General features: G+C 33.9%; 2 protein-coding genes across 6 annotated transcripts; one reads left to right on the top strand and one right to left on the bottom strand.

Moving 5' to 3' along the window:
- The first annotated feature begins 2,144 nt into the window (after positions 1-2,144).
- Positions 2,145-12,044, top strand: LOC128179969 (protein IWS1 homolog). 3 transcript variants are annotated; one of them, XM_052847692.1, is made up of 17 exons: positions 2,145-2,271; positions 3,040-3,101; positions 3,394-4,001; positions 4,074-4,396; positions 4,501-4,537; positions 4,831-4,882; positions 5,121-5,178; positions 5,495-5,606; positions 6,028-6,178; positions 6,390-6,472; positions 6,680-6,731; positions 7,053-7,130; positions 7,305-7,422; positions 8,011-8,119; positions 9,202-9,258; positions 9,872-9,986; positions 10,966-12,044. In XM_052847692.1, exons 1-17 carry the CDS (start codon positions 2,250-2,252, stop codon positions 11,089-11,091), a joined length of 2,163 nt encoding a protein of 720 aa, XP_052703652.1. In that variant the 5' UTR covers positions 2,145-2,249; the 3' UTR covers positions 11,092-12,044. The 3 variants fall into 3 exon arrangements, with proteins under 3 accessions (XP_052703652.1, XP_052703651.1, XP_052703650.1); XM_052847691.1 differs by having other exon boundaries at positions 3,394-4,025; XM_052847690.1 differs by having other exon boundaries at positions 3,394-4,396.
- Positions 12,045-12,232: 188 nt separating this feature from the next.
- LOC128179967 (A disintegrin and metalloproteinase with thrombospondin motifs 6-like) lies at positions 12,233-26,327 on the bottom strand. Of its 3 annotated transcripts, none has more exons than XM_052847687.1 (23): positions 26,265-26,327; positions 24,297-24,357; positions 24,146-24,206; positions 23,476-23,731; positions 23,088-23,235; positions 22,694-22,875; positions 22,005-22,091; positions 20,909-21,012; positions 20,433-20,558; positions 20,051-20,167; positions 19,833-19,918; positions 19,496-19,575; positions 19,256-19,360; positions 18,841-18,998; positions 18,547-18,616; positions 18,015-18,150; positions 17,547-17,725; positions 14,370-14,487; positions 14,197-14,286; positions 13,016-13,185; positions 12,835-12,898; positions 12,657-12,740; positions 12,233-12,431 (listed from the first exon to the last, which is right to left on the bottom strand). In XM_052847687.1, the coding sequence occupies exons 1-23, from the start codon at positions 26,310-26,312 to the stop codon at positions 12,277-12,279; spliced, it is 2,685 nt and encodes an 894-aa protein (XP_052703647.1). In that variant the 5' UTR covers positions 26,313-26,327; the 3' UTR covers positions 12,233-12,276. The 3 variants fall into 3 exon arrangements, with proteins under 3 accessions (XP_052703647.1, XP_052703646.1, XP_052703645.1); XM_052847686.1 differs by lacking the exon at positions 26,265-26,327 and adding an exon at positions 25,440-25,697; XM_052847685.1 differs by lacking the exon at positions 26,265-26,327 and adding an exon at positions 24,675-24,960.
- Positions 26,328-27,023: the final 696 nt, after the last annotated feature.

Genomic DNA, 27,023 nt, shown 5'->3' with positions numbered 1-27,023 from the left:
TCAGCACCAAACAACATATCCTTTAATTGCCTGCAAATGATTTCCATGTTGGGATATTTTCCCTGAAAGAAAAACTGGCAGTTCATATCATAAGTATAGTTTAATATAAGAAGATGGGGGAATAAAATGGCGCAAATGCCCATTCGGTTTAGTGGTGAAATACAATTTTGAATTTATTTTTGTTTAAATTAAATCTATTCAAATATATTATAATACAAGTTTGCTAAAGCACAATTTTTAACTACCTTCAGTTTTAATATATTTAACAAAAGATAAGAAAAATAATATTGCCTAATATTTTGGCGGTATCGAACCCATAACATAAAAACCCTAGATATATAAGGTTAGCTTATGTCAGGTACTCTAACCACTGAGCCATTTCGGACACATCGAATTAGGCTGTTTAGATATAATGTATGACTTTGACCACAAATTTACGGACTTGTATTATTTTTTCAAAACATTCAATTGTTGGGATACAAAATTATATTTTTAATGTATAGTGGGTCATCTCTCCACGTTTTTGTTGATTGAAATCGGTTTGTTTTCCGATCGACCTTATTCAGACTATGAGAAAAATATGGAGCACAGACTCACTCTATAAAAGAAAATGTCTTGAAGTTCTAAAAATTGACAGTATTTGCAGGTTTTGATACGTATACGCCTGTTCGAGTCGACATATTTCAAGTATTGAACATATTTATAGGTTAAAAATCAATGGTATGTTAAATATATATTGTCATAAATGATTTTTTTTAAAATATCAGATTTATTTATATTTTAATTTTTCAGTAGCTTGTCCGACCGTGTATGGGCGTTTTACACGCCTTATCCACCCATCTTCAAATTTTTGTGTCTTTCTTAAAAACAAGTGTACAAATGCTTCTGTGAAAGATCGATCACTGCGAGTGAATTGTTAAAGGGCTGTGCTTCTATTTATGGACCACCAGCTTTGAGCATGTGATTCGTTCAGATATCGTGATATCGACAGCTGTGCCCCCCTTCGTGAAATGTGCATCTTGTAATGTAAAAATGTCTTTAACTTATTAAGTATGTTTGTTATTGTTACTGCATTTAAAATATCTTGATTTGTTTTACTGAGTTTTTTTTAATCAAAATTGCTATTACTGTTTTTGTTATTCGTTGTGCCTATGTTTAAAATGCATAATGAATAAAAAGATGGATGTAGCTATAAGAATATACATGTAATAATCGTTGTTGTTCTTGAAAGGATTTTAATGAATTAAATTAGACAAAATTGCAAAGTGAGTTAATTGAATATACAACTACAAGCAATATTATAGTTCACACAGTATCAATAATTTCAGTGGCAAGTGAAAAAGTTGCTCTTTAATGGTAAAAAAAAATGTAGTAAACATACTACAATGCAAGAAATTAAGGACATGATAAGAAAATGATTTAAAAACCACAAAATATACATTTCTGATATTCAATCTGTCTCCTTTAATTATTTCTGTCTGTAAGTATTCTTACTACATTTAGCAATAATATGGTTATATGGATTAATTGTCCCAATTTATATTTTAACTAGGCATATTTTCTCCGTAATTAGCGTGGGAGCGCATCTGATATGGTCATTGATGAATGTGAAGAACATCGCGCCAAGATGAAACTAAACTGGTCATATAACAACCAATATGTGCAAATGTTCATAAAATTTTCATATTTAGAAAGATAAATTCTTACATAAATTATATAAACTCATTCAATTCAAAATATATGTTAAGCCAGTAGCTAGTGAATTATTTCGTATCTGTTGAAATGTGGTCGCAAGTAATAAGTTACATTGAAAAACTTACCTTTCTTCATAAACAGACATTTCCATGATAAAGATGCAGTCGTATACATTGTGTAATCAATTTTTTTCTCAAAAATGCGTGTATAGAAACAAAGAGATAAATGAATACTATGCTAATGCCGAGTTCACCAGATGCCGAGTTTACCAGGTGCCAAGTTTACCAGGTGCCGAGTTTACCGGATGCCGAGTTCACTATTCTCGGTGCCGAGTTCACCAGGTGCCGGGTTTACCAGGTGCCGAGTTCACCAGCATTCAAATTAACCGAGGTTTGCCGAATGCCGAAACGTTAGATCTCTGCCGCTAGGGGTCGTTTAAAATCATACTTCCTGTTTACTAGAAATGGAGAATTTCGCGTGTGAAATATCCGACTGTTAGTTTTTGTCACAGGACTTCTATAAAAGGCAGTTACATTGGCTGTTAACAACTAGCTATGGATATAGATGATTCGCCTCGTATGTACTTGACTCTTATATATGTTGTAATCTACTTTATTGTGAAAATAGTTAAACGTATAATATAAATGTTTACAAATCAGTAAAAAATGTATGTTTTGTTAATTTTATGAATTATGTTTACTATGTTCATATAGAAGGACGAACATTGTTCTTATATATAACGTTTTCACGTCTATATCACATTTAATGTTAATAATTTAATTTAAAGAAAACTGTTTAGATTTAACTTGAATTTTCTCAAGCAATATGCATATAACCACATGAAAAGGATTGTTGAAAACCATATGGTTAGTTATCAAAAAATAAAACCTTAAAAAAGCTTGAATGATTTTAAAAATCTGCTAACGAGTATCTCAGCTTACATGTACATGTATAGATGGTTCTAAACAAGGGATGAATAGAAAGTTGAACATTAGTTCCTTAAACCGCACAAAAATCTGTATAAAATCTATTTTAAAAAATCCAAACTTATAAAAAAAAAACGCTTCCTCTGCTGACCCTCTGATTATTGTTATATATATCTGAATGAAACTATTTTTTATCAGAAGAATATAGTTCTAGCATTAGGAGATGATTTACACCTTTAGATAGGTGGATCTGATGTGATCCTTTAAGGCTTGGAATGATTGAGCTTTGTTTAAACCTGTTAATAAACTTTCGGATTCCATTCATACCTTAGTTTTCTATTTAAAGTAGATTTGCATAGGATGAGAAGCTTTTATGCATCCAGTTTGTAATTATTGATATATGCATGCTTATATATAGGTAGTGGAGGCAGTACTCCTGTCATGGATGAACCAACATACCATGAAGAGGAATCACAAGAGGTTAGAATGTGTTATTTTTTGCTTAATATACTTAGAAACAGAGCTCAAATGACAGATGAGCTTTGATCACATTCAAAATCAAATTGATCACGAGTATAACTTTACCATTCTTACTGAATGTATTATATACTGAAATACGAGTAAGCAATCGTGTACAAAGAATCAGTTTTTCTTAATCTTAAATTTTCATAAATATTTTTTAATCCAATATTTTTGAAAAGTAGACTTTTTGAAGTTTTTCTTGTCTTTAGAACCATGAGCAATTAAGTTTGTTGTTATTTTCTTAACCTAGGGTATGGATGTAGAAAAGGCAGGGAGCGATATCGGATCTCCCAGGAACAGAGATGCAGAGATGGATGACGACTATGTTAGTGATGGAGGGGAAGTAGAACGGGAAGAAGTGGAGAGAGATGATGATGAGGGCCCCGCCTCCCCAGCCAGTGGACCAGCATCCCCAGATGGGTCTAACCCAGCATCCCCTGCAGGCCCCCTCTCCCCCACAGAAAGTGATGGTCCCAGATCTCCCAACGACTATGGACCAGCCTCTCCAGAGCCAGAAGGCCCTGCATCACCTACAGGTAGTGTTGAAGGACCTATATCCCCAACAGGCAGTGGGAGTCCCCCCAGGTCTGATGAAGAAGGACCTTTGTCTCCACCCCCATCTCCAGCTGACGGCCCAGCATCACCTGAAGACCAGGGGCCAGCATCTCCAGAAGGGAGTGGTCCTGCCTCCCCTGATGGACCAAGATCCCCAGAATCACCCAGATCCAACAGGAGTGGAAGTCAGTCACCACAGCGTAGTCAGAGTGGATCTCCAACCAGAAGCAGAAGTGGTTCACCTGTTCGCAGTCAAAGTGGTTCTCCAGCTAGAAGTAGGTCAGGATCTCCAGCTAGAAGTAGGTCAGGATCTCCAGCTAGAAGTAGGTCAGGATCTCCAGCTAGAAGTAGGTCAGGATCTCCAGCTAGAAGTAGGTCTGGTTCTCCAAGAAGTAGGTCTGGTTCCCCAAGAAGTAGGTCAGGATCTCCAAGAAGTCGTTCTGGTTCTCCAAGAAGTCGTTCTGGTTCTCCTGCAAGAAGTAGGTCAGGGTCTCCAAGGAGCCGATCTGGCTCTCCCAGAAGTAGGTCAGGTTCTAGAAGCAGATCTGGATCTAGAAGTCGCTCACGTTCAAGGTCTGGATCTCCAAGGAGCCGATCTGGGTCAAGAAGTAGGTCACGTTCAAGAAGCCGTTCTGGATCTCCACGTAGTAGATCAGCATCCCCAGCAGGTGGAAGTGATGATGAAAAGGAGAAAAAAGGTATAGGTTAATGCAAAATTCAATTTATACCAAAAGATTTATATTTTTTATAAGGAAAATTTTTTTCTGCCATGATTTAATTTTATGATCTGTTTTCTCCCTAGCTCCTGGCAGTGATGATGAAAATGATACAGATAAAGAGTAAGTTGCTTAATTCTTTTCTCCTTTTGACACATCGGTACTGTGTAAAGTTTCAAGTTGTCAATAGAAATACTTAGAGCTGATTTGATCACAATAATTTTTCTAATTGAAATCTCCAAATAGAATTAAAAAACCCTCATTGAATTTTGATATATTTCGAGGTAGGAAGAGGGGCCTGTGTAATACAGTGCATTGCTGGTACTGGTATTTACACCATATGTAAACAAAACAAGATCACATTGCGTGAGTTGGAGAAGAATCTCACTAAAATATTTGGATTATTTGTCTTTCAGTGAATTGATAGCAGACATCTTTGGTTCAAGTGATGAAGATGAAGAATTTGAGGTGAGTCATTGAAAGACAGTAAAGAGAACATCGTGTTTATAGATTGTTTTGATAGCCCTTCTGTATTTCTTTTGTCATTAAGCAACGTTAAAGGATTCATTTTTTAAATTTGTTGGAATTTTGGACATTTACTAAATCTTGAATTTTTCTATGCATGTATTTAAGAAAAGTTTTATTTTATTGAGTTGAACTTGCACACAGGAATGTGTGTATCAACATCTTTGGTAATAATTTTCAGGGATTTGAAGAGGCAGATGTTGAAGCAGCAAAGAAGAAAAAAGAGAAAAAGAAAGGAAGTGAGTATACATGTTATATATGGATAGATTCTTTCTATTTTGATTAGTATACACATATTCAGTATACACAGACATACCAAGTCTGATTTAGTTTGTGGTCATCATTATTTACAAAAAAGAAGTAGAAGTTGAAATCAGAGAAACATAACAAAAAAAAGACAATAGGCTTGATATTGAAGCAAAAGTAAAATATTTAAGCGAATGATAAAATATACATGTATATATGTAAATATAAAAATAATTGAGTTTTCTTGTGTAATAATAATGCTAGATAAAGTTTTTGTGACATATGTTTTTTTTTTTTAACTTTTAACAGAGGAGTCTAAGGCGGTGGTGTCTGATGATGAGGATGGGGCGGGGGTGACAGGACAGGTGGAGAACCAGGAGGTAGTGCCAGACATTTCATCCGACGAAGAGGGAGTCAACAAGTAAGTATGGGCCTCTGGTCAACTGTCATAGTAGTCATCAAGTCCACGGCCTTGTTTATTTTTACTGTAGATTCCTTATTTTACGCGAGTACTTAATTCCGCGATTCAACCATTTTCCATCAAATTGTGTAACATAAAATTTCAAGTGCCAAATTTTTATCATAGTTTCATGTAGTTTATATACATGAATGTCCGATAAATAAAAACAAGATTTTAAAATTTGGGAGATGTGTTTCTCGCGATTTTACGCAGATATTTATTCCTTGCGTTTAATTAGGAATCTACAGTAATCAGTTATAGTCCTTATCTTAATCACATAAGAATAAGTTGGAAATTCCTTCCAAAGTATTTATAACTTTGTTTTATCAATCAGAACTTATTTTTTATAAGGTATCTATTGATTGTTACATTTTGTTGTTAGAGATGACATTGTGTCTGACTTTGACTTGATGCTGATGAGAAAGAAGGAAGAGATGAGAAAACGAAAGAAGAGGAGAAGAGATGTGGACATCATTAATGACAATGACGATCTTATTGCAGACATGATTGTCAAGATGAAGGAGGCCGCAGAGGTAACTATTGTTTAATCATTATATTTGGTTGTTTGCCGAAATCCGAACTATTACATTAATAATCGTATCATTAAGATTGTGATTCATTTCAATTTGTACCCAGTCTGATTGGACCTTGTCACACGCTTATCTTGTTATATTAAACTCAAGTACTTAGATTTTTTGTTTAAGTTACAGCTATATCTAATTTTGCTGTCTTGTTTAATTTTAGGATGACCGTGAATTAAATATGAGAAAGAAACCAGCAATTACCAAATTAAAAATGCTTGGTCATGTTGTATCTCAACTAAAAAAGTAAGTGGATATGGGGTCAGGTTAATTGAATTATTCAAAAATGTGATGATTAACATCAAAATGTAGATTGTACCTGCTATAAGATCAATTAATGTAAAGATATTCTATGAAAATATATTCAGTTTAAAAAAAATCTTTTCTGTTATTTTTAATAACGTTATATCAAGCTTATACATAACAACAAGTTTCTGATTTTTCATTTTATAGAGCGGATCTTCACTCTGCTTTTTTGGATTGTGGGGTTCTTAGTGCTATGACGGTAAGTAAAGTCTCTGTAAACACATCAACATCAAAACTCTGTATCAAAACAAGGGCTTTTGGGCTTTATAGCCTGCTGTAAACTGGGTTTCTTACTTGCCATTAATGCTTGATACAAAAAATGAAAAAACAAATCAAAACAAAAACAAGTGACAGAACCTGTTATTTGTATTTTAACAATATGTATAATTTTAATAGTTTAAGGCTATAGGGCAAAGCAAAAATCTTTTACAGAAGAATGTTACCTTTAACAACAGATTTTATATGCATACACATGCATATCGTTCACTTTAGATGAGTAATAAATTGGGGTCATTTTCAGGAATGGCTAGCTCCTCTTCCAGACAAAAGCCTGCCCCATTTACAGATCCGAGAACAGTTTTTACGAATCCTTCATGAGGTATAGTTGGGTTCAAATATTTGTATGTACACTTTTATGCTGCAAATGTAAGCGTTGGCCTAATGGTTTTACTTGAGAAGAGACAGAAAACTGAGAAAAGCAATATCAGGTGGTGGAGTTATTGTCTTGAGGTATTTAACTTTTTGAGAATCTAGCCTATCTTTTCCCCTTCAGTTCCCAGCAATAAGTCAGGAAGGTTTAAAGGCCAGTGGAATTGGTAAAGCTGTGATGTACCTCTATAAGCACCCCAGAGAAACCAAGCTTAACAAAGACAGAGCAGGGAAGCTGATCAGTAAGTGGACCTTATTGTAAACAATACATTGTACTCCATGTACAAGTAGGTGTTCGTCTTTGTATCCAATACTGTAGAGTGCAAATAAAACTTACCAAGTCGTATGTATAATCATGTACTGAATTGTCCATATAAACATTAACTGAGTGAAAGTAGAATACAGGTAAATCTAAATCTCTGTATTTTACAGTTAACTTTAGACAGAATTGGGTTCATGGGGCCCTCAGTGTCTACATTTACATAATTATTATACATTACTTGTACTAGTATTACAGGTCACATTAATAAAACTTCTTTCAAGATTGTTACATGTACATGTGTAATAACTGTATACAGGGCTATTTTTACCCTGTGTAATTTTCGCCCTTCTACACTTGCAAACAGTTTCACCCCATCTTGAATTCGCCCAGATAAAGGTGTGTTGAAAGAGAGAGAGATAATTTGAGACATTGTAATTCTCTCAGTCTTAAATTCGGCCACTGACAATGAGGACAAAAGGGGAGTAAATAAAATGAAGGCAAATATTTCTAAACAGTATTTGTTGAACATGTATAAGACTAGTGTTAATGCCTCCTTCTTCAATTTCAGATGAGTGGTCCAGGCCAATCTTTAACCTGACCTCAAACTTTAAAATGTTGTCCAAACAGGAAAGAGAAGAAAGAGATTATGAACAGTTGCCAAAGAAGAGAAGAGTCAGGTCAGTTTTATTGGAATTGGGGGAAAATAAATCTACATTTTATTTATTATATAATGTAATTTGTACCTATATGTTCTTGCTTGTATATTCAAAAAGTAATGAAAGACAATCCTGATTTTAACACCATAGATTGTTATAAATGCATGAGCAGACTTAGTCATTTGTAACCCAAAATTTGATACTCTAACAAGTGATGAAGCTTCTTTTCTGTTATTTTTAAGAGTATAACCTCATGGTATTAGGTAGAAATAGATAATTACCATTGTTAAAGTGTTTTGAAATGAACAGCCTTTTTTATTTAACCATAGAACTTTTTTTTGAAATGTTATTGAGGACAAGGTGAATTTGAATTTTTTTTGGAAAGTGTTCATACATATTTATCAAATAATAGAAATGAAGTCTATATATGCCTATTAGAATTTGTGTATTATGATTCTGACTATTAAGCTTGTGTCACTAATTTTACAGACATCTATCAAAGAGTTCATCAGCGTATATTCTTTGATTTAATTTCTCATTTGAATTTATTTAAAAACATTGTATTCTTTCGTTTACATTGCTTTATTTCCATTGAATTTTACACTTCTTAAAGTATCTTTTTGTTCGGAATGAAAATAAATTTATGAAATTTTAGACTATTTGAATTATGAAACAAAGTATCAAAATATATTTGAACCAGACACCTGACGTTATAAATTGTTGTCATAATTAAAAATTATTTAATCATTATTAATTGTATAAGGTATTGATTTTTATTATTACAAAAATTTATAATGTCGGGTGCCTGTGATTTGAACAATTGTTATAGTTTGGATGTTAACAGTATTTTGAAAAAATATGACTGAAAAGGACACAGATGCATGTATATGTTCATAGGTTGTAATTAAGTTGATAATAAATCTTTGAAATTTATTTGAGCATCATAAAAGTATCAAGTTTTAAATGAATTGTTTATCCATAATATGTAGGCTCTAGTATTTTCCCTTCCTTCATTTGAAATGTTAATTCCTAAAGATAACTTATTCATATATGTGAGGTATTTACTTTCATTATTAACAATGTTTTATTATTCTGGTTTTCAGTGCTGAGGGGATGACACCTAGAAGAGACATTAACAATGCTCTGGCAGGAGAGGATAAGTGAGTATAAGTGTCTCTAGCTGATCTGAAGTTATAGAAAACTATACACAGTATTTACTGTTAACAAGGAAATATTTTTATTTAATTCTTCCCTATACTGTAGATTCCTAATGAAAAGAGAGGAATTAATTTCCACGTAAAATTGCGAGAAGCAACCCTCGCAGATTTTAAAACCTTGCTTTTATTTTTTAGACAGCTTTAAACTATAGGAAATTATAACAAGAAATTGGTGATTGCAATTTTATATTCCTGTGATTTGATACAAAACAGCAAAGTCGCGGAATTAAGTACTCTTGTAAAATATGGAATTTACAGTATTGAACATTAACGGGGCATTTCATTTCTTTTTGTCCTTTTGTTAATAATGCCTACAATTGAAATTTTTTTTTGATGTGAATGATTTACAAAACCTTGTTCACAGTAAATTATATTCAATGTTAAAACATTATGCTTCAAAGACAGTTTCAATATTTTTGGAGGAAAATATTTGTGTTACTATAGTTAATACTGCTTCACAATTTGGTTATGCAGTCATATACATGTAGTTAATACTGCTTCACATTTTGGTTACACAGCCATATAGTCAATACTGCATCACATTTTTGTTTTACAGTCAACTAAGACCTGGAGATAAAGGGTGGATAAATAGAGCCAGAGTACCGATGCCCTCGCACAAAGATTACGTTGTACGCCCAAAGTGGGGTGTGGATGAGGGACAGCAAGGAAAGGTATGTCATCCATCTCTCTTTGTCCAGCTCAGTGTCTTCATATCTCTCCTTGTAACTTTTTCAATCTGTCGATTTTTGTCTTGCTAAGTATCTTTCTTTCTCTCCCTACACCTTTTTAAATTTGTGGATTTTTGTTCCGCTCAGTTTCTTCCTCAATTCTTTCCTTATAAACTTCTCAACTTGAAGGATTTTCATTGTATGGTATTTGTTTGATATTTTTATTGTAGACAGTATACCTATTTTCATAATACAATTGCAGACAGAATCTTTGAATATGCTCAAGAAAGTATGAGTTCGGGATATTTCATTTTTGTCTATTTTATTTGCATTGTGTTCCCTTGTTAATGAATTTTTTTGTGTTGAATATCTTTAATTAATAATAACTGTAAGTGCATAACTGGCATTTAAATTTTTTTTTTTAAATTGTCAGTTAAAATGTAAAATGATAATCTTTGATTGTAGAGGACCACATGTACCTTGTATCACAAAGTACCAGTACTCCTTTCTAGGTTTAAAATGTAACTACCTTTACAGAGAATATATTTAAAATCGTTTGAAAACATGGTTCATTTACTATTTACTAAAAAGTTAATTATTGAAATTGGTTTCATATTCTTTTTATCATTAAAGGCATGCAGAAATCTTGATTTTTTTCCCATCACTCTGATGTTAAAAAATACATCTTAAATACATGTATATCTTTTCGTGATTGATACATTCATTTGAGAAGATCGTCTCATGCATGTTTTAAGTATTATTTCTATGTGATTCTAAGTTCGTAATCACTAATACCCAATACATTGTTTTCATTAATAACTTCTTACTTTAAAGATGTTTTTCTCAGTATTTTTCCATTATAATTTCATTTTTTAAATTTTTTATCTGATAAACCAAATTCCGGATCAGAACTGAGTTTTGAGCAATGCCTTTAATTTATATACCCCTCAAATTAACAAATAATTTGCATTTATCATTACAGAGTTCTGGAAAGAAAGCTCCAACACGATATGATAAACACGTGAGAGCATTTGCAGAGAAAAAGAAATTCAGCAAAGCACAGCGGGCAGTAACAATCAGCATTGAGGGCCGAAATATGGCCCTTTGATTTAAAATAACAGTGACTTCTCATTTTTGTGAAAACATTCAACAAGAGAGCCGACATTTTTCTTTCAGTTGTGAGAAAAACTGAAAATTAAAAGAGGAATAGATTTATTGTATAAGGCTCCCGATTTGTGAAATTGTAAAGTTGTGGGTTGCCATGGGGAATGATCTTGCTAACCCTGGAGATGAGAATCGGAGCTTGGAACTCTCATGGTTACAGGAGTGTTTCTTACAGTGCTTTTTATGCATAGAAGTAAAATACCATCAGTCACACAGATTATAGCAACATTGTATGTAAAAGATCGTTACCTGGTGCTTTTGATATAGGGAACCATGAAAAGTTGTTGTGATTTTGTGCAATTTGTTTGCACCAAATCTCATTCTATTTCTTTTGCATGTATTGGTATGCTATAGGAAATCTTCATGATTTATGTTTGATCTGATACATTTGTGAAGGATTAGAAATTTAAAGTGACAATTCATTCCTAGTCAAAGCACAATTTTGACTTTACTGGCTGCAGTGAATAGTGGCTGTGAAAGCTCCATTTAATTACACTGAAAATCAATTATATTTTAAAGATTTCAATCAGCGGTATCATTTTAAAATAAACCATTCTTTCATACGTAAAAAAAAATCATCAATATTAATCAGTTATGTGGGATAAATGTGTGTGTGTGTGTATTTGGAGAGAGAGAGAGAGAGAGAGAGAGAGAGAGAGAGAGTTATATTTTTATCATTTTCATAAACCATAAGACTATGGAAGGTTGACTTGAGTTGTTTACATGTATTGTCTGAACTGCATTACCGATATTAATGTATTGACACTGCAGGCGTTCCTTATGTTCGTTGAATATCATTTTCCTGGAAGATTTTGTTGGGAAAATACAAGTACGTGAGTTACAGACTAAAAGACACCTTTTGTGTAAATTTCTGGATAATAAAATCGTGAAACCTTATTGCAGCTTTTATTCTTTTTTGTTCCAGTAGAGATTTATCCAGGTAGAATATGCAATGATATGTGACAAATATAACCGCCAATGAGTCTTTGATGGCTAACATCATAAATGATGCTACTGGTTCAACTCTGACGATTGCATAGGATAAAAACGATAAAAACGTGAAGTTTATAAACAAAATATATAAAGTAGTGACACATAGTATTGTTTATTTAATTTAGGTTTGATCAGTTTACACATGCTCTGTACAATTGATCCCAGTGTATCCGGACTGGCATTTACATCTACTTCCGGTCTGGTGTTCCTTACACTGACAGGCGCACGTTGTTTGGTCGACTGTCGCGCCGTTATAACAGAAAGTGTTACAGCGACTGGTGCAGTCATTGCCTAAGAAGGAATTAGTAGAAAAAAATCACTAATAATAAGATATTCAATTAAACGGCATTATTCAATGGATAAGGAATTCTCGTGAACAGAAGATGACGTTTGTCTAGGCTAATATTAGAAAGGAAACTACTGAGCCACTCCCAGCTAGAGCATTAAATTTAAAATCTTGTCCCTCGAGGCTGACCCTAAAAGTCTCCAATACAAATTCCTTTTGATTTGATTTACCATAAAATCCTCTCGGGCAATCACAAGCACAAAGATTTCTATTAAACGTCCCTCCATTGGAGCAAGTTCCGTGGCATGAACTCGCTGAAAAAATAGAGTGATTCAGCAGTTATCCACAGTCCTATGGAGAGCACATTGTGAAGACTTGTACATGAAATACACAAAAACTTTTACTCACCAGATTTTGGAAGAGAATATCCAAAACGGATACCAACGTTGTTAAAATCTTTATTTTGGAAAAGCTGAAAAAGTTAAAAGATTGGTTAAAAGATTGGCTATTTGTATACTAATATTGAAAAATGAGTTAAACAATGCCTTAGTACGTCCTAGTCTTTTAACATGTAGGTCAGAAGTCTGACCTGGATGATGGCCGGTTCCGTGATGGGTCCCTTGGCGTGCAGGAACTGGTCATGAAAGAAGTAGTACCAGTATGTGCCAGCAAACGTTACAGGGTTGCGCCCTGTGTCCCAGATCCAACTGCTTCCTATCATGCTAGCCAGAACAACGGCACCATCCTTACTGTATACCTCTAAAGGAATGAATGCTTATTTCACGGGCACCTGCCATTGTATATTTTTCTCGTAATGCAAAATACACATAGTTACTCTCTTTGTATTATTAGGTAGAGGATATGGTTATATTTTTATAGTATGAGAAAAATATAAGTGTGTATAACGTCAGGTGCCAGTATCAAGGTCAATCAACGAGACTGAAAAATGTTGACGGACTCTCGCTAAATTAATTAGCTAGCTATTACTACTAGTATTTAAAGGGGCATGGTCACGATTTTGGTCAAATTTTATTTTACTGGTTTTATTATTTACAATGCTTTAGGAATGTATATTTCTAATGATCAAATGAAATTTTAAAGTCAGTCATAGAGTTATAAGCAAGATACAGGACTCACAAGTCTTTGTCATGTAAACAAGGCTCGTGCCCTGTTTTTGTTTACATAGGTTTAAAATACCGGTAAAACCTTAATCAAGGTTATTTCTCTAGATCTTCTTATTCATTTTAAGCATAAATCAACAGTTTCCAACGTTTAACACATTTATTTTAGGTCTAAAACTGAAATTTTCACTTAACATTCAAAATGCAAACAAACGCTTTGTTTACATAGCGAAGAATTCCAAGCTCCGTAACTCGCTTATAAAACTCAACGAATCACGCTATAATTTTCGTTGCCTATTAAAAATGCCTTACGAAAGCATTGTAAACATTAAAATCGTAAAAATAATTTTTGACCAAAATCGTGACCATGCCCCTTTAAATAATTTGGCCGAAACCTTATTCAGATGCGCCAGGAACAATCATTGTGTCACTACGATGGCAACTGTAAAATGTCATTGGTTATGTAGATGTAAAATGTCATTGTTATCAATTCAAATGTAATTTTAAGTGATTTATTTTTTCCCGATCCTTGTGAAAATTTACTGAAGATATTTTGACTACAAATCATATGGAATGTAAAATTACTCAACAAAGATTGCGTATGTGTATTTGTATTTATATGGAAAAAGATGCTCTGATGTCTTCTTACCGAGAAAGTTTTGCTTCATGGCTCGGTAATCAAACCAGAACTGTATGTTGTATGCTCCAACAGGTAACTGGGCAATCACTTTTCTCGAACCTAGACGATAAATTAAATTCATCTACTAATACCTGGGCATTTTGTTTCTCATGTGTCAAACCAACAATAACGAAACGTCATACCAGCGGTAGATAACTCTGTAAAGGTCCCCTCAACGACGTCACACGACATCCCGTCGCCATTACAGACGCCACATTCGTCAAACGTACCGCCATTCATAACACCGTCACAGCCAAACAACTTCAATTTACAAAATCTTATCAATTTTTATTATTGAAAAAAGAATTTTAATTCGTTTTTTATTTTAAAAAATTGAGTATTTAACGCCTGTAACAAATTCCATGATCAAATGAATGTAGTAAAGTAATACCGGTATATAAGTATCGCATGCAAGCGAGGGGAAAGGTTATGGAGGGTAATCGTGTTCAAAAATCCGGACATGTAAACTTGTAAATCCGAATATGCAATCGTGTTGATGTGTGAGCCTGAGTATGGATATGTGTAATTCTGATCGTGTAACCTATAAAACTCGGGCATAAACACGTGTAAGATTTGACTCAGTTCCTGCGAATGATGCACATTTTGCAACTTTATTGTTTACATTAGTTAATTAAACCTTCAACTTTGCATACTTTCAATCCGTAGTTTCTGCATTTGTAACTTCAGGCTCGGCAATAGCACATCTGACATGATACAAATTGACAAATGTAAAGTCTACAAGTTTGTCGAATTTTGACAGGACCTTATATGGCAACTGCCTTGCTGCGGGAAAAGGCATGCCGTAACCGCCGGAATGAAAGAAAAATATTCAGCTTAACTGTTGCAATAAGCTTTTAATGAACGACACCTTTTCTATCGAAAACACCGGTATTATTTTTAGAAAAAAATTGAGGTATGATTGAAACTGGACCAAACAGGAAGAGGTTCATGTAGAAAAAAAATCGTTGCTGATGTGACGAATGCGCTAATTTCCGTAATATAATTCTCATGATATTATAAAAGGAAATGCCTAATATCTTATTTCTCTAAAAAAAAATTTGACATGTAATTTAAACTGGAATATAAGTAAGTGCGTACTCTTTTCTAGAAATGAGACGGATCAAGAAATTTCCTAAAGGGGTGAATATATTTTGAGCGGCATGGTGTTCGAAGACCGCCGTGAGGTCGCATGTAACTCCATTGCTTCTGAATTCTAAGAATTTTGAGAGAGAATTTTTAACCGGGTTTCCGATTATTGAAATAGTAAAAATTGCAGTCGGGGGAGTGCCTGTCAAAAAGGTACCCTTATTGTACCAATAACTCCTCGAACAGTTTTCAAGATAGGAAGTTGTTCTTTTGCAGATCATTTATACATCAGAGGTATGCAAATTACTAGGATTTTGATTTCTGATAATTTATGAAAAAATATCAGCTGTTGAACTTAGTCATTTTTGGGTAAAAACATTGCATATAGAGTACCCCATTTTTACTCATGTTATTTTTCTGAATTAGTTAGAATAAACGACCTGCAAAGATTTGGTAATTTTTCGCGGAAAAATTTGTTACTTTACATGTATTAATACTTTTTATTGTTGTGTAAGTGAAAGATAAATAATAACACAATCTTCAATAATAATAAAGAACTAGCGCATATTTTTTGTGCGATGTAAATTGAAGTTTTACTATGGGAGGCACTGTAGCTCCCAGGTCGTCCATCTGTATTTTTAGACAGGGAGCTACAGACCTGCAGCTAGTTCACAAGTGGCTGTAAAGCTGTATTATACTAGCTCTCCAGAAAATTTTTATCAACCAACTTCACAAAGTGAGTCTGTATTGAACCGACATTCAGGACGTCATACTCATATCCCGTAATAATTGCTTGAAATTAATTTTAAAAAATGCCAATTTTTACCTGCATGAGAGGCTTTTCCCCCTATATATTGCCGACAGTGCAAAGAAACATTTCTTAAAATAATCTATACACATTTTAATTTCACGACAGTTAACCTTATCTTTGGAATTTTTATTCATTTTTTTTAAAGAGAATGTCGCTTCTTATGTCTCATATTAATCACATTCCAAAACCAATGTCTTTAAATAGTTTGTTTTTCTCGATAACTTTGCAACTCAGCTGGCCGACCCCGTGTAATTTTTCGCGGGGGGGGGGGGGGGGGAGGTCTTGTCACAACTTTGAGATATTTTTCTTAATTCAGCCGAGGCCTATACTTTAACAATGTGTTGCATGAACTCTAATAACAATGACGTCGGAAGCAAATTGAAAAAAATATTGACAAGAATTCCCATAATCATGAAAATTCTAATCCGTAGGGGGAAGGTATACCAATAACTCCAATCTTACCTGCCCAATTTCCCCCCCAAATCATGAAATTCCTAATCCGTGGTGGTGGTGGGGGGGGGGGGGGATTGTGTGCTAGTATACCTACTATGACTCTAATTTTTAATATCACTATTAATATTTCATTCTCTTTAAGGTCTTTTAAGGAACAATTTTGTTTGTATCGAGGAAAAAGTAGGGGGGGGGGATGAAACCTCCCTGTTGCTATATTCCTAATGGTTAGGTCTAACTTGGCAAAAAAAGGGGGGGGGGTATATATCTTTATACACGTGTATTCAAACAAAGTCATTAAATGTAATTTTTTTCAGTTCTAAGAGGATATCTGAAGCCGATCGAATTCTTTACTCGCATCTTTTATACATCTAATATTTATATATTTATATATTTATCTTGATAAAATGTACACCAATCTCATAATTTAATTTTCCGAAAAATAATACTCTATGAAATGTTGTTATCCAGAGGTAATATGATTATAGGCCTACTTAATATATATTTTTTTAAATTTATTCTGTCCCTATTCCGGCGATTACGGCATGCCTTTACCTGCAGCTAGCCTTTTTCTATCAGTGACGTCACTGTTTCCATATAAGGTCATGTCAAAATTCGACAAACTTGTAGACTTTACATTTGTCAATCTGTATCATGTCAGATGTGCTATTGCCGAGCCTGAAGTTACAAATGCAGAAACTACGGACTGAAAGTGTGCAAAGTTGAAAGTTTAATTAACTAATGTAAACAATAAAGTTGCAAAATGTGCATCATGCGAAGGAACGGAGTCAAATCTTACACGTGTTTATGCCCGAGTTTTATAGGTTACACGATCAGAATTACACATATTCATACTCAGGCTCACACATCAACACGATTGCATTTTCGAATTTACAAGTTTACATGTCTGGATTTTTGAACACGATTACCCTCCATAAAAGGTAACGTGCAAATTCTATAAAAAAAAAATTACCTGGCAGTAGCCATCCAAACACCCTGCGCTGTACCCCTGTCTCCGCGGCCAATCTTTAAGGTCCATCCTGTCAAGAATTCCAGGACAAGGTGCACCTTGTGGCATCAGACCAAACCTGGTAAATGTTGGCGTCTTGTAGCCTGACACAGGGGCACAGGAAACTTCGCACTTGCCATGAGCTAGTCAACGGGTACATAAAAGTATATGTAAATTGTAAGAGATCAAACTTCATTTTGCTGTCCTTCTATCATTTATTAATTCCCCAAGAAAGACGCCATACTTTTATAAGAAACTTGGTATACCGGAAGCATGCAGGAATAATGCGAATAAATATGGTCGATATTGCCTAGTATGTTCCTAGTCGCGTTAGGAGTTTTCTTTTTTCAATAACTTTGAGAACCAATTAAAGTACAGCCATATCCCCAATTTGTGGATAAAAGGTGTTCGATGGGATGTTAACCAACTTACCATGGGAGTTATAGGCTTTTCCCACTGCGGTGTACATGGTAGAGTTTAGGGCGCCATTTGTCAGCATTCGGCGACAGGTTTCAGAAGCTCTTTGGTTTACGAGTGAATTAGTGTCCGCACTGTCACCTGGGCAAGGCTGGAACAGTTGAAGAAACAGTAGTTAGGAACAAATCCGATGAAGTATATCTATCGACAGCATTTTCTTTAGCTTCTAAAATTTTTGTATACACAGCCGATGACTAAAACAGCTAAAAAATCTAGGACAAAACTCACAGTATTTTTATATACTTAGTTCCTTTGCTGAACAGGATTAAGGTTTTGATTTTTGGTATATTTTAGCGTTCAATCTCAAATGTAGCTAGAGCTTTAATATTTCAAGATGAAACTGCACTCATATAACTAACAATTAAAGCTGTCATAAGCTTAAAATCCCCAAATATTAACACCAACGAAAAAATCTGCTGAACACCACTTAACAGTAATAATGCGACCGTTATAATGACATGATATGCATATATTGGAGTTCACGCACCTGCTTATTACAGGTCCTCGCTTCGTAACCTTCATCGTTACCGCCATCGCATCCTTCACTGTTCAGAGGACTAGGGTAGAAAAATAATATAAGCTGGCCTTAACTAGACGTTTCATCGTCTTTTGTGGTTTATATAGTTTACTAATGGACTCGGACAAAATGGTATATTGATGCATACACACAAAAACATCGCTGTTTCTGTTAGTGAAAAAATATGGATCAAATGCTTCGTAAATTCTTGTTGTAGTAACACTTGGAATGCTGTAGCCTATTCATTGACAAACCCATGATTACCTCGGATTGTTACACGTTCTTCTTCTGTAGGTCAGCCCCGTCCCACAGCTTCTAGAACAGGGGTACCAGTCCGTCCACGGACCCCAACCCCCAGGCCTGACCACAGCGGGGGTTTGACGAGCTTCAGCAAATGTAACGCACTTCTGGTTGAAACAGATCTGCCGAAACGAGCGTATTACAATAAAGTAGATTCTACTGCACCACATTTGTCCAAACAAATAACCAAAGTTTTTTTAAGTTATAATATTAATAGAAATGTTTCGATTCTAAATCCATCTCCATGTATTCTAGCAGAATCGTACCCTGTACATTTGATTATTTGTTACACGGGGGCGAGCCCATTTTCACAACATCCACATAGTATTAGCCCATGTTTTTCTTTGCTAGTGTACCTGTATCATTTGCCGTAGTTTACCTTTCCATTCCCGCAGTAAGAGCCCGGGATCTCCCTCCACTGGGTAAATATCTGACCAAACAGCGGACCCTCGTTCAAATTACTGCAACTGTACTGTTCACAGTTCTACCAAACAACGAGTCGGGTAAATTGAATTAAAAAAAATAATTTGGTGAACAAACTAATTGTTTAGATGTATGATTATATTGTGTACTAGTATATAAGAAGCGTTGAAAGTTATAATTTGTAAATATCCCTTACTCCAAGATATGGAAATCTGCGGAAACGGAAATTAGGTCCATACAACTTCTCACAAACCTCGTCTAAACTGTACTCCTGCCCTAAAATCAGAACACCATTGTCTCTTTGAATCGTCTTGCAAAAACTTTCATACAGTTATGATTTAAAGTATATAAACTAAAATATCAGAAACAGTTGTTGAACATAGTAGTAGTAATGACTAAAAAGCGAAAACTTAACTAATTTGTGTTAATAATCGGAACTGAAATGTTGAGTTAATATATATTTTCCAAACCATTAAAAGAATCTCTTAGGATTAAGAATATAATATTGTTGGATAAGGATTCAGGTTTCGTACCAATTAATTTAGGTTTGAGAGGATCATAGTGTACATTTCCACGCACAGCAACATTCTCCTCGAACAGGCAACGAGCATTACTGCTTCTACAAAGTTTTAAACACTGTCTTGCATATTAAAAATCTAAATTTTATTTCACTTAAAATAAACAAAAAATTCATATATTTATTTATAATCGAAAAAGGAGCAATAACTACGACCCTTATATGATAACATACTGTAAAAATACATTTAGATCATTGACACTACATGAACTCCATCCTGCTCCATATCCTCCCATTAAACCAACGTCACTTCCGGTACACCCTCTAGTGCTGTCGTGATACATTCCAAGACTGAAAATTAAAGGGTTTAGGATGTTGTTGAAAGACGCAAAGACCTAATTTTATGTATTACTAACACTCCTCAAGTTTGTGATGTTTTTATAATTTTTTCAAATATAAATCGGTGCGTGTTGCTTCACCTTCATGGATATGCCTTGCATGAATAGTAAATCATATAGCAAACATACAATGTATGTACTAGTACGTAGAATATTCCTCTTCGTATCTGTGTATGGTTGACATATTTTGTAACAACACGCGATAAGCACATTGTTACCTATGTCCTATTTCGTGAGCAGTTGACTTGTATTCAAATATAGACCCGGAACTTTCCACAGCACACCGGTAGAGGTGATTGCAGGCGCTGGACTGGAAGGCTCTTCCGGTGACGTCAGTATGCATTCTGGAATGTTTTACTTAATTTAACGCATTGTCTAAAATACATGTGCAATTTGGATGAAGAATTACATTTTTAAAGTTTAATTCCGTTTACATGCGGATTGGAACTCATGGTCTGCGGTTCAGAAGCCCGATACTTTTAAAACTATTGAGCTACGACGATATACAACCCAATCGAACGATATAAACAGTTTAACAAAACATTTAAATCGCCATCTTGTTCTTAAAAAGTATAAGTGTAGGTGTAGTGAGGTACATTAAGTCCGTTTTTAATGATCAAAGTTGTACATGTATGCTATATTTTCAAAATGGTACAAAGGTCTGCGGGGATTGTTCTATCACTAATTCACATACCCCGTATGAAGGAAGATGAGGTCGTATGGTATTGGGTTGTTCCTCATCCCGGTACAGAACGTACTGAGCGATTCACTTAGAACAGAGGACATGTTATAGAAAGACTGCAACATAGGAAAAACATCATCATTATAAAACGGATTCACAAAATAGAGAGCAACAAACTGACGTAAAAACACGGCAAAAAAATAATTAAAATGCAAATTATAGATTAAAGTATGCATATTACTCGAGATAACTATACGTTGCTATTGCACCATATTCATGATTAAAGATACAAAAGAGAATCTATTTCAGCGTAAGTGATTTACAAGACAAACACACAGTTTCAACATTTACATCAGTATATGTGGCGCACATTTCAGCATTGTACTGAATTTTATACTTTTACTGTAAAACAAAACTGTATGGCTCTTTATTTCAAAGTGATAACGATGACCTTTAAAGGTAGCGGTTTTAGAACTAATTCTAGTTAATAAAAAAAACCCATCAATTTCATGCAGTTTATCACCTTCATCTATGATAATGACCATGCTCATGTACTTATGTATATGGATATAAATGCTTTATGATTTTATTATCATTATATATTATTCAATATCCTTATTAACATCATTTTGCTGTCGAAGTAATAGGATAAGTATAAAATGATGGTGATGTAATGCTTATTTGTTATATTATAACATGCAGTGAACTCTAGTGTATTGACTCTGAACTTGTTTGAGTCGCTCGAATAGAAATTCCTTTTCCTGATGGAATGATTTTGATCAGCTGTGCTGTCGCTATTTTGCATAAAATATTCCCCCCAACCAAATACACAACTATGAAAAAACAAATTCAGCCTTATCAACAAGGCTCACATTTTATGAGATAGACAGGGGAAGGACACAATGATAGAAACAATCAGCATACTTCTGAACTTTATGTATGTTAAAAAAAAATTTGAAGCGAAACATCAATTTCTTAAAAAATCAGTTGACATAACCTCTCTTTGATAATCATAATAAATGAAAAACATATACACATCCACAAAAATAAAACACAGTGTCACTGAAAAAGAATAAGCTCTTAAGAATGAACTGAAAAACAATGTTACCGGATTTGTTTCGAAAAACCCAATGTATTTGATTTGAAAGTGGACGTCATAACCGAGGATGTTGGAGCGGGACCATTCCATCTGAACCTACAAGGGTGTAAAACGGCATTAATTGAAGCCACAGTTCCTTATATAATATTGCAAATATTACATAAAATGTTGCCCTTCCATTAAATAAACTAATTTAGTTTAAAAAAAACCCTGTTATCTCTTAATTTAGGAATTACTAATTTTGTTAATATTATAAATGCATATGATTGATTTTTTTTAAAATTAACCACTCTCCCTCCAATATTCCTATCGTGCTTTCTGTGTTTTTCCTAACATTTATTGAAAATAATAATGACTGGTAAAAAATCTGCGTATTTTGATATTGTATTGTACTGTATTGTTTATGACCAAGAACCATACGATTCATAGGTTTAACATATATACATACGTGAACAAACATATGAAAACATTTTTAAAAACAAAAACAAAAAAGAAAGACCATCACAATCTTGTATTAGACTGCGTGTGCACATAGCGATATGAGTGGCTGGTTAATTAGTACGAATTGCGATTAACTGACTAGCAATTCTGCCACCAATTGCCATCCCTATTGTAAAAACACAAAATTTTGTCGAAAATTGTCATGAAAATTTATCTTAACTATTGATACGTTTCTTTAAGATATATTAAGACCGTACCCCATTATACTTCAGGATCATCAGTTCAATCCTTTTAGCCATGTCCTTGGCCGGGATAAGCTTGGTGTACAGGCTGTCGGTGTACACGGCTAGCTCAACCATGACCATCCTGTGGGGCGTGGTCCGCTTATGTTGTGACGTCAGTGTTCGCATGTAGTCATTAAGTACCGAATTGTTGTCATCTGGAGCAAAAATGGTATAGCATTTTTTACGAACTACATGCGAAGAAAAGGGTCGGGTAACGATAAATATTCAGAATTAAATGAATCAGTAACAAGATGTTGAAATGGTACATGTTGATACTAGTATATTGTATTACCTTCATTATATATTATGCCTTATGCCAAAATTAGAAGAGATATAATAATGTTGATGAATTTCATTAACAGTTCACCATTTTCTAATTTTGTATTCTTCCCCAGCCCTTTTTCTTTCGCAACTACAAGTACTGTCTCGTCATCTGAGAAATTGAGACGTCTATTGTAGCCTTGTGGGATCTCTTTGATATGGAAATCGCCGTCTTTTGTGCTGAATCTGCCTTCCTAAAATTCGATATATTATCATAGCAATACTAGTTGATGGTTAATTTACCATAATCATTCTTGTCACAAGTGACCCGGTCATAAATACAGAGTATTCTGTTAATTTGTGTATACTTTTCTCTTGTGTTTACGCCCAGATATTACCACAAATGGTCAATAATTAGTTTATTAAGAACATGTTTGCCAAATTAACCGTTCCTTTTTAGTTATATGATATATTATATCCTATAGTGTAGGTACCAGTCCGTCGCAGTGTGAGAGAGAAACATGGCCTTCGTTTGATGTCCAATCCTCGCCTACTGTCCCGACAGAGAAACAGTCGGGCACAGCCTTATCCCAGCGTCGGGCGTGGTCTTTGTCTATCGTTTCTATTTTGATATCAGGATGTAAAACTGGTTTGGGTTTGAAAATCCTCATTTTATAGTCTTTCCCAAATGCAGCGAAAGCAAGATTTGACATCTTGGAGACACTTCTCCGAAACTCGTGGAGATCGGATCTGAATAAAGAGAGAGATTTACTCTTCTCACTTATATTCCAAACGTTTTTTGAATTTTATATAAATCATTTAATCTTTTGAAAAGTGCATTGATTTTTTGTTAAGATAAATTCTTTTTTATATTTAAAAAACAAATATATAAGTCACATGTTTCGAGCGAGAAACGATTGAGAAAACGTAGTTTACCGCAATTAATAACGAACCACCACAGCACAATCAAATTGTATCAAAAATCCTATCAGAAATACATAATCTAGGAAAATGACATGTTGGTTTCGAAAAATTCTTCAAGTTTCTAAAACACTTTACTTGAAAACAATTTTTTTTACAACGGCAATAGAAATATTAATCGAAGCTCACACCTTTAATTACCCAAACTGTTTCCTTTGATTGTTATTTTCGACTACATCTTACCGTTTGGATTGTTCATGATCACCGTGTCTTAGCGTAGAAACATCGAATGCCTCGAAGTTTTCTGTCACCAATAAACAAAATGATACAATTAAAATAAAAACAGAAAAATCAGTTCTACTCAGTGGAATTATTTGCCATATTGAATACTCACGAAAGTTTTTGTCAAATAATGACTTAACAGTGGTATCAAAGGCGTTTGGACTGCCATTGACCTATAATGATGACAAAACATGTGTTTCAATATTGATAACACCAATTATTAATTGAGATATTAGCTAAAACATGAATTCAAACTAAATTAAAATGTTGAAAAAAAATTGTAAATGGATCCTGGTATATATTGGATAATTCAATTATTAACGCTTTTTCAAACATTGAGGTTTGTATTCCAGGTCACCATAGATATTATAAATTAGGTGACACCTCATAAATAACATTAACACTACAAACACAGGCATTATTAGTAGGTACACACAAACCAATGAACTTGATCAATCAATTTTTTCTTTCCAAAGCAATGTTTCCCTACCTCTTGGCCGTGAATATATACCGTTAAAACCAACACAACTAGAAATGCAGATACCATATTTGCAGAAAATGACGACCAAACGGTATATTGTGCCTAACCGTCTGCATACTAAGTCACTGTGCACTAGTACTCTTATCTAAGTCACTGTGTAATCAGTCCAACAGCAGCAGTTATCTCCCCATTCTACAGTTTAAAATATAGGCTAGAACTGATATGAATGTTTCAGAAATTATAAAGAAAAAAGGTGTTTCCTCGGTTTTCAATAAAACGTTTTTTGACCCGAAAATTCTTTGAAGCTCGGCTCATTAACAACATAATGTCGAATTTGAGGATTTAAAGTTACACATTTTTTAAAGTTCTTTTTCCACAAATTATTATTTGATGATAATCTGCATACACTACCCATTTTCCGTTCCTTGTACATGCTAATATTAAAATACACAATGCAAATGAATATTTGGATAAAAAGTTAGATTCTAATAACAAAAGTTAATTTAATGTCACATATCGAGTGAACCCAATTTGTTTTCAAAACCTGAATTTGTATTATTCACTAAAAAGCCTTTTTTTGTTTTCAAACTATGTAATAAATGTTTTCTCAATTTATTCCATATACCTTGTACAAGTAATTGCAAAATTTATCAACTTTCAGTGAAAAAAAATCGTTTTTACAAATGAAAATGTGACTGATCGAATCAATAAGATCGATCTAATCAAATTTTTGATTTCTAAATATACACGGATGTTCCATCCATAGTCTCTTACCTCAAAAAAAGTGAAAAATGATCCGAAAAAGAACAGTTTGACAGAAAGAGTCATGCTGAAATATTGGTGTTTAGCCTACGATACGATGTAACCCCCAATTTAACACGAGAGAATAGCTGTATACTCATGTACCAAAAATATTTAGAGGGCTTATAATGCAAGGCAGTTTTCACTGTTAACATTTATAGTAATTTATGCAATGCTATTTATCCATACTTCTATTATTTTTCTGCTGACATTAACAAAAATAGAGTGCCGATGAAGTCAGTTGACACATTTGCATATAGATTGTGCTTCCAAGTATCATCGCAATTAGCAAAACATTGTTACTGATGATGGTTATGAGGCCGATTCTATACATTGTGGTCCTTCACTATTAAAAATAGACCGACTATTTAATGAACTCTGTATGTGTTGTGTTTCTAAAAAAAACTGGATGCTCTGTAACGTGGTAAATGGATCAACATTTTTAAGAGAGAGAGAGAGAGAGAAAATCTACAGAACAGCATGCTGAAATGCGGAATAAGTATATTAAACGACCGGGGTTTGGAAGAAGAGCACTCGAACAAAACATTTTAATTCATGGAAAAGGAAACGGAATCGATTCTTGGAGTATACTAGTAGATATTACAATGACAGCATTATTTAAAACACATAATATAAATGAATGAACAAGTGAATGAACTGTAAACAAGAGGTCAATGAACCAAAACATTCACTTGAATGTAGGTTCCTAGATTGAGTTTTGTATCGTTTTCTATATTTAGTAAAAAAGAATATTTAAACTTAAAATATAAAATATTATTATCTGGGAAATGGTCTTACCTCAGCGGATAACACGTATGCATCACATAGAAAGAACAGTAAAAGCATTTTAGTGCCACGGTTCCACGGATATAAACTGCAAAAGTCGCTGTCGATATCGGGTTCATATCTACATATATTCGCTCCCCTCACCAATCAATGATATTTTTCATTCATGTTTGGTGTAAGTGTTGCTGATTACAATGATACAAGATTCAACATAAATTAGATGCACTTGATACTTGTAATTTTATTTTTGTAGTGTAACCCTCATGACTAACAGACAGTAATTAGATATTGATTTTCCCTTTTGTCTCTATCGATTACTGTTTTGATGTGTTAAAAGTTAAATATGAAAATGTCAATAAAACAGATTGTACTGATGATTTCATCCTTTAATGACGATATTATCCATTTATGAAATACAATAAATAATAACACAAAGTTGATCGATGTTAGATAACTTTTATTTGTATCAATGATAGCTTAAAAAGCCGCAGATAACTGCTTGGAAGAGAGCAATGGTGTTGATGATTACATGTAAGGAGTAAGACGATTGCAATAAACGGTTGCATTATTAATATAATTGAAAAATTGGAAACAGAAGACTTTAGAGATAATATAGAGGAATGAGAAATAGTGGAAAAACAGTAATGTCCCGAAGACGGAAGACCTTAATAAGTGAATCGTTTTTTAGGAGTTGATTTTAATCAACTCTCCTATGCAGTTACTCAGACAAACCGAAAGTGAAACAGTATTTGGACCTCAGCACAAATCATT

The sequence above is a fragment of the Crassostrea angulata genome, chromosome 4 (genome assembly GCF_025612915.1).
Source record: "Crassostrea angulata isolate pt1a10 chromosome 4, ASM2561291v2, whole genome shotgun sequence".
NCBI classification, from domain to species: domain Eukaryota; kingdom Metazoa; phylum Mollusca; class Bivalvia; order Ostreida; family Ostreidae; genus Magallana; species Magallana angulata.
The sequence above is the reverse complement of the archived record's forward strand: the minus strand, read 5'-3'. Positions and strand labels throughout refer to the sequence as shown.

Excerpts from the sequence above, each read along its gene's own strand:
- LOC128179969 (XM_052847690.1), top strand. The coding sequence starts at position 2,250 with ATGGATATAGATGATTCGCCTC. Across the intron at positions 4,538-4,830 it reads GAAAATGATACAGATAAAGA|TGAATTGATAGCAGACATCT; the intron begins GTAAGTTGCTTA and ends TTTGTCTTTCAG. Across the intron at positions 9,259-9,871 it reads GCTCTGGCAGGAGAGGATAA|TCAACTAAGACCTGGAGATA; the intron begins GTGAGTATAAGT and ends TTTGTTTTACAG.
- LOC128179967 (XM_052847685.1), bottom strand. The coding sequence starts at position 24,731 with ATGGTATCTGCATTTCTAGTTGTGTTGGTTTTAACGGTATATATTCAC. Across the intron at positions 20,168-20,432 it reads GCTCACGAAATAGGACATAG|TCTTGGAATGTATCACGACA; the intron begins GTAACAATGTGC and ends TTTAATTTTCAG. Across the intron at positions 18,999-19,255 it reads CTTACTGCGGGAATGGAAAG|ATCTGTTTCAACCAGAAGTG; the intron begins GTAAACTACGGC and ends TCGTTTCGGCAG.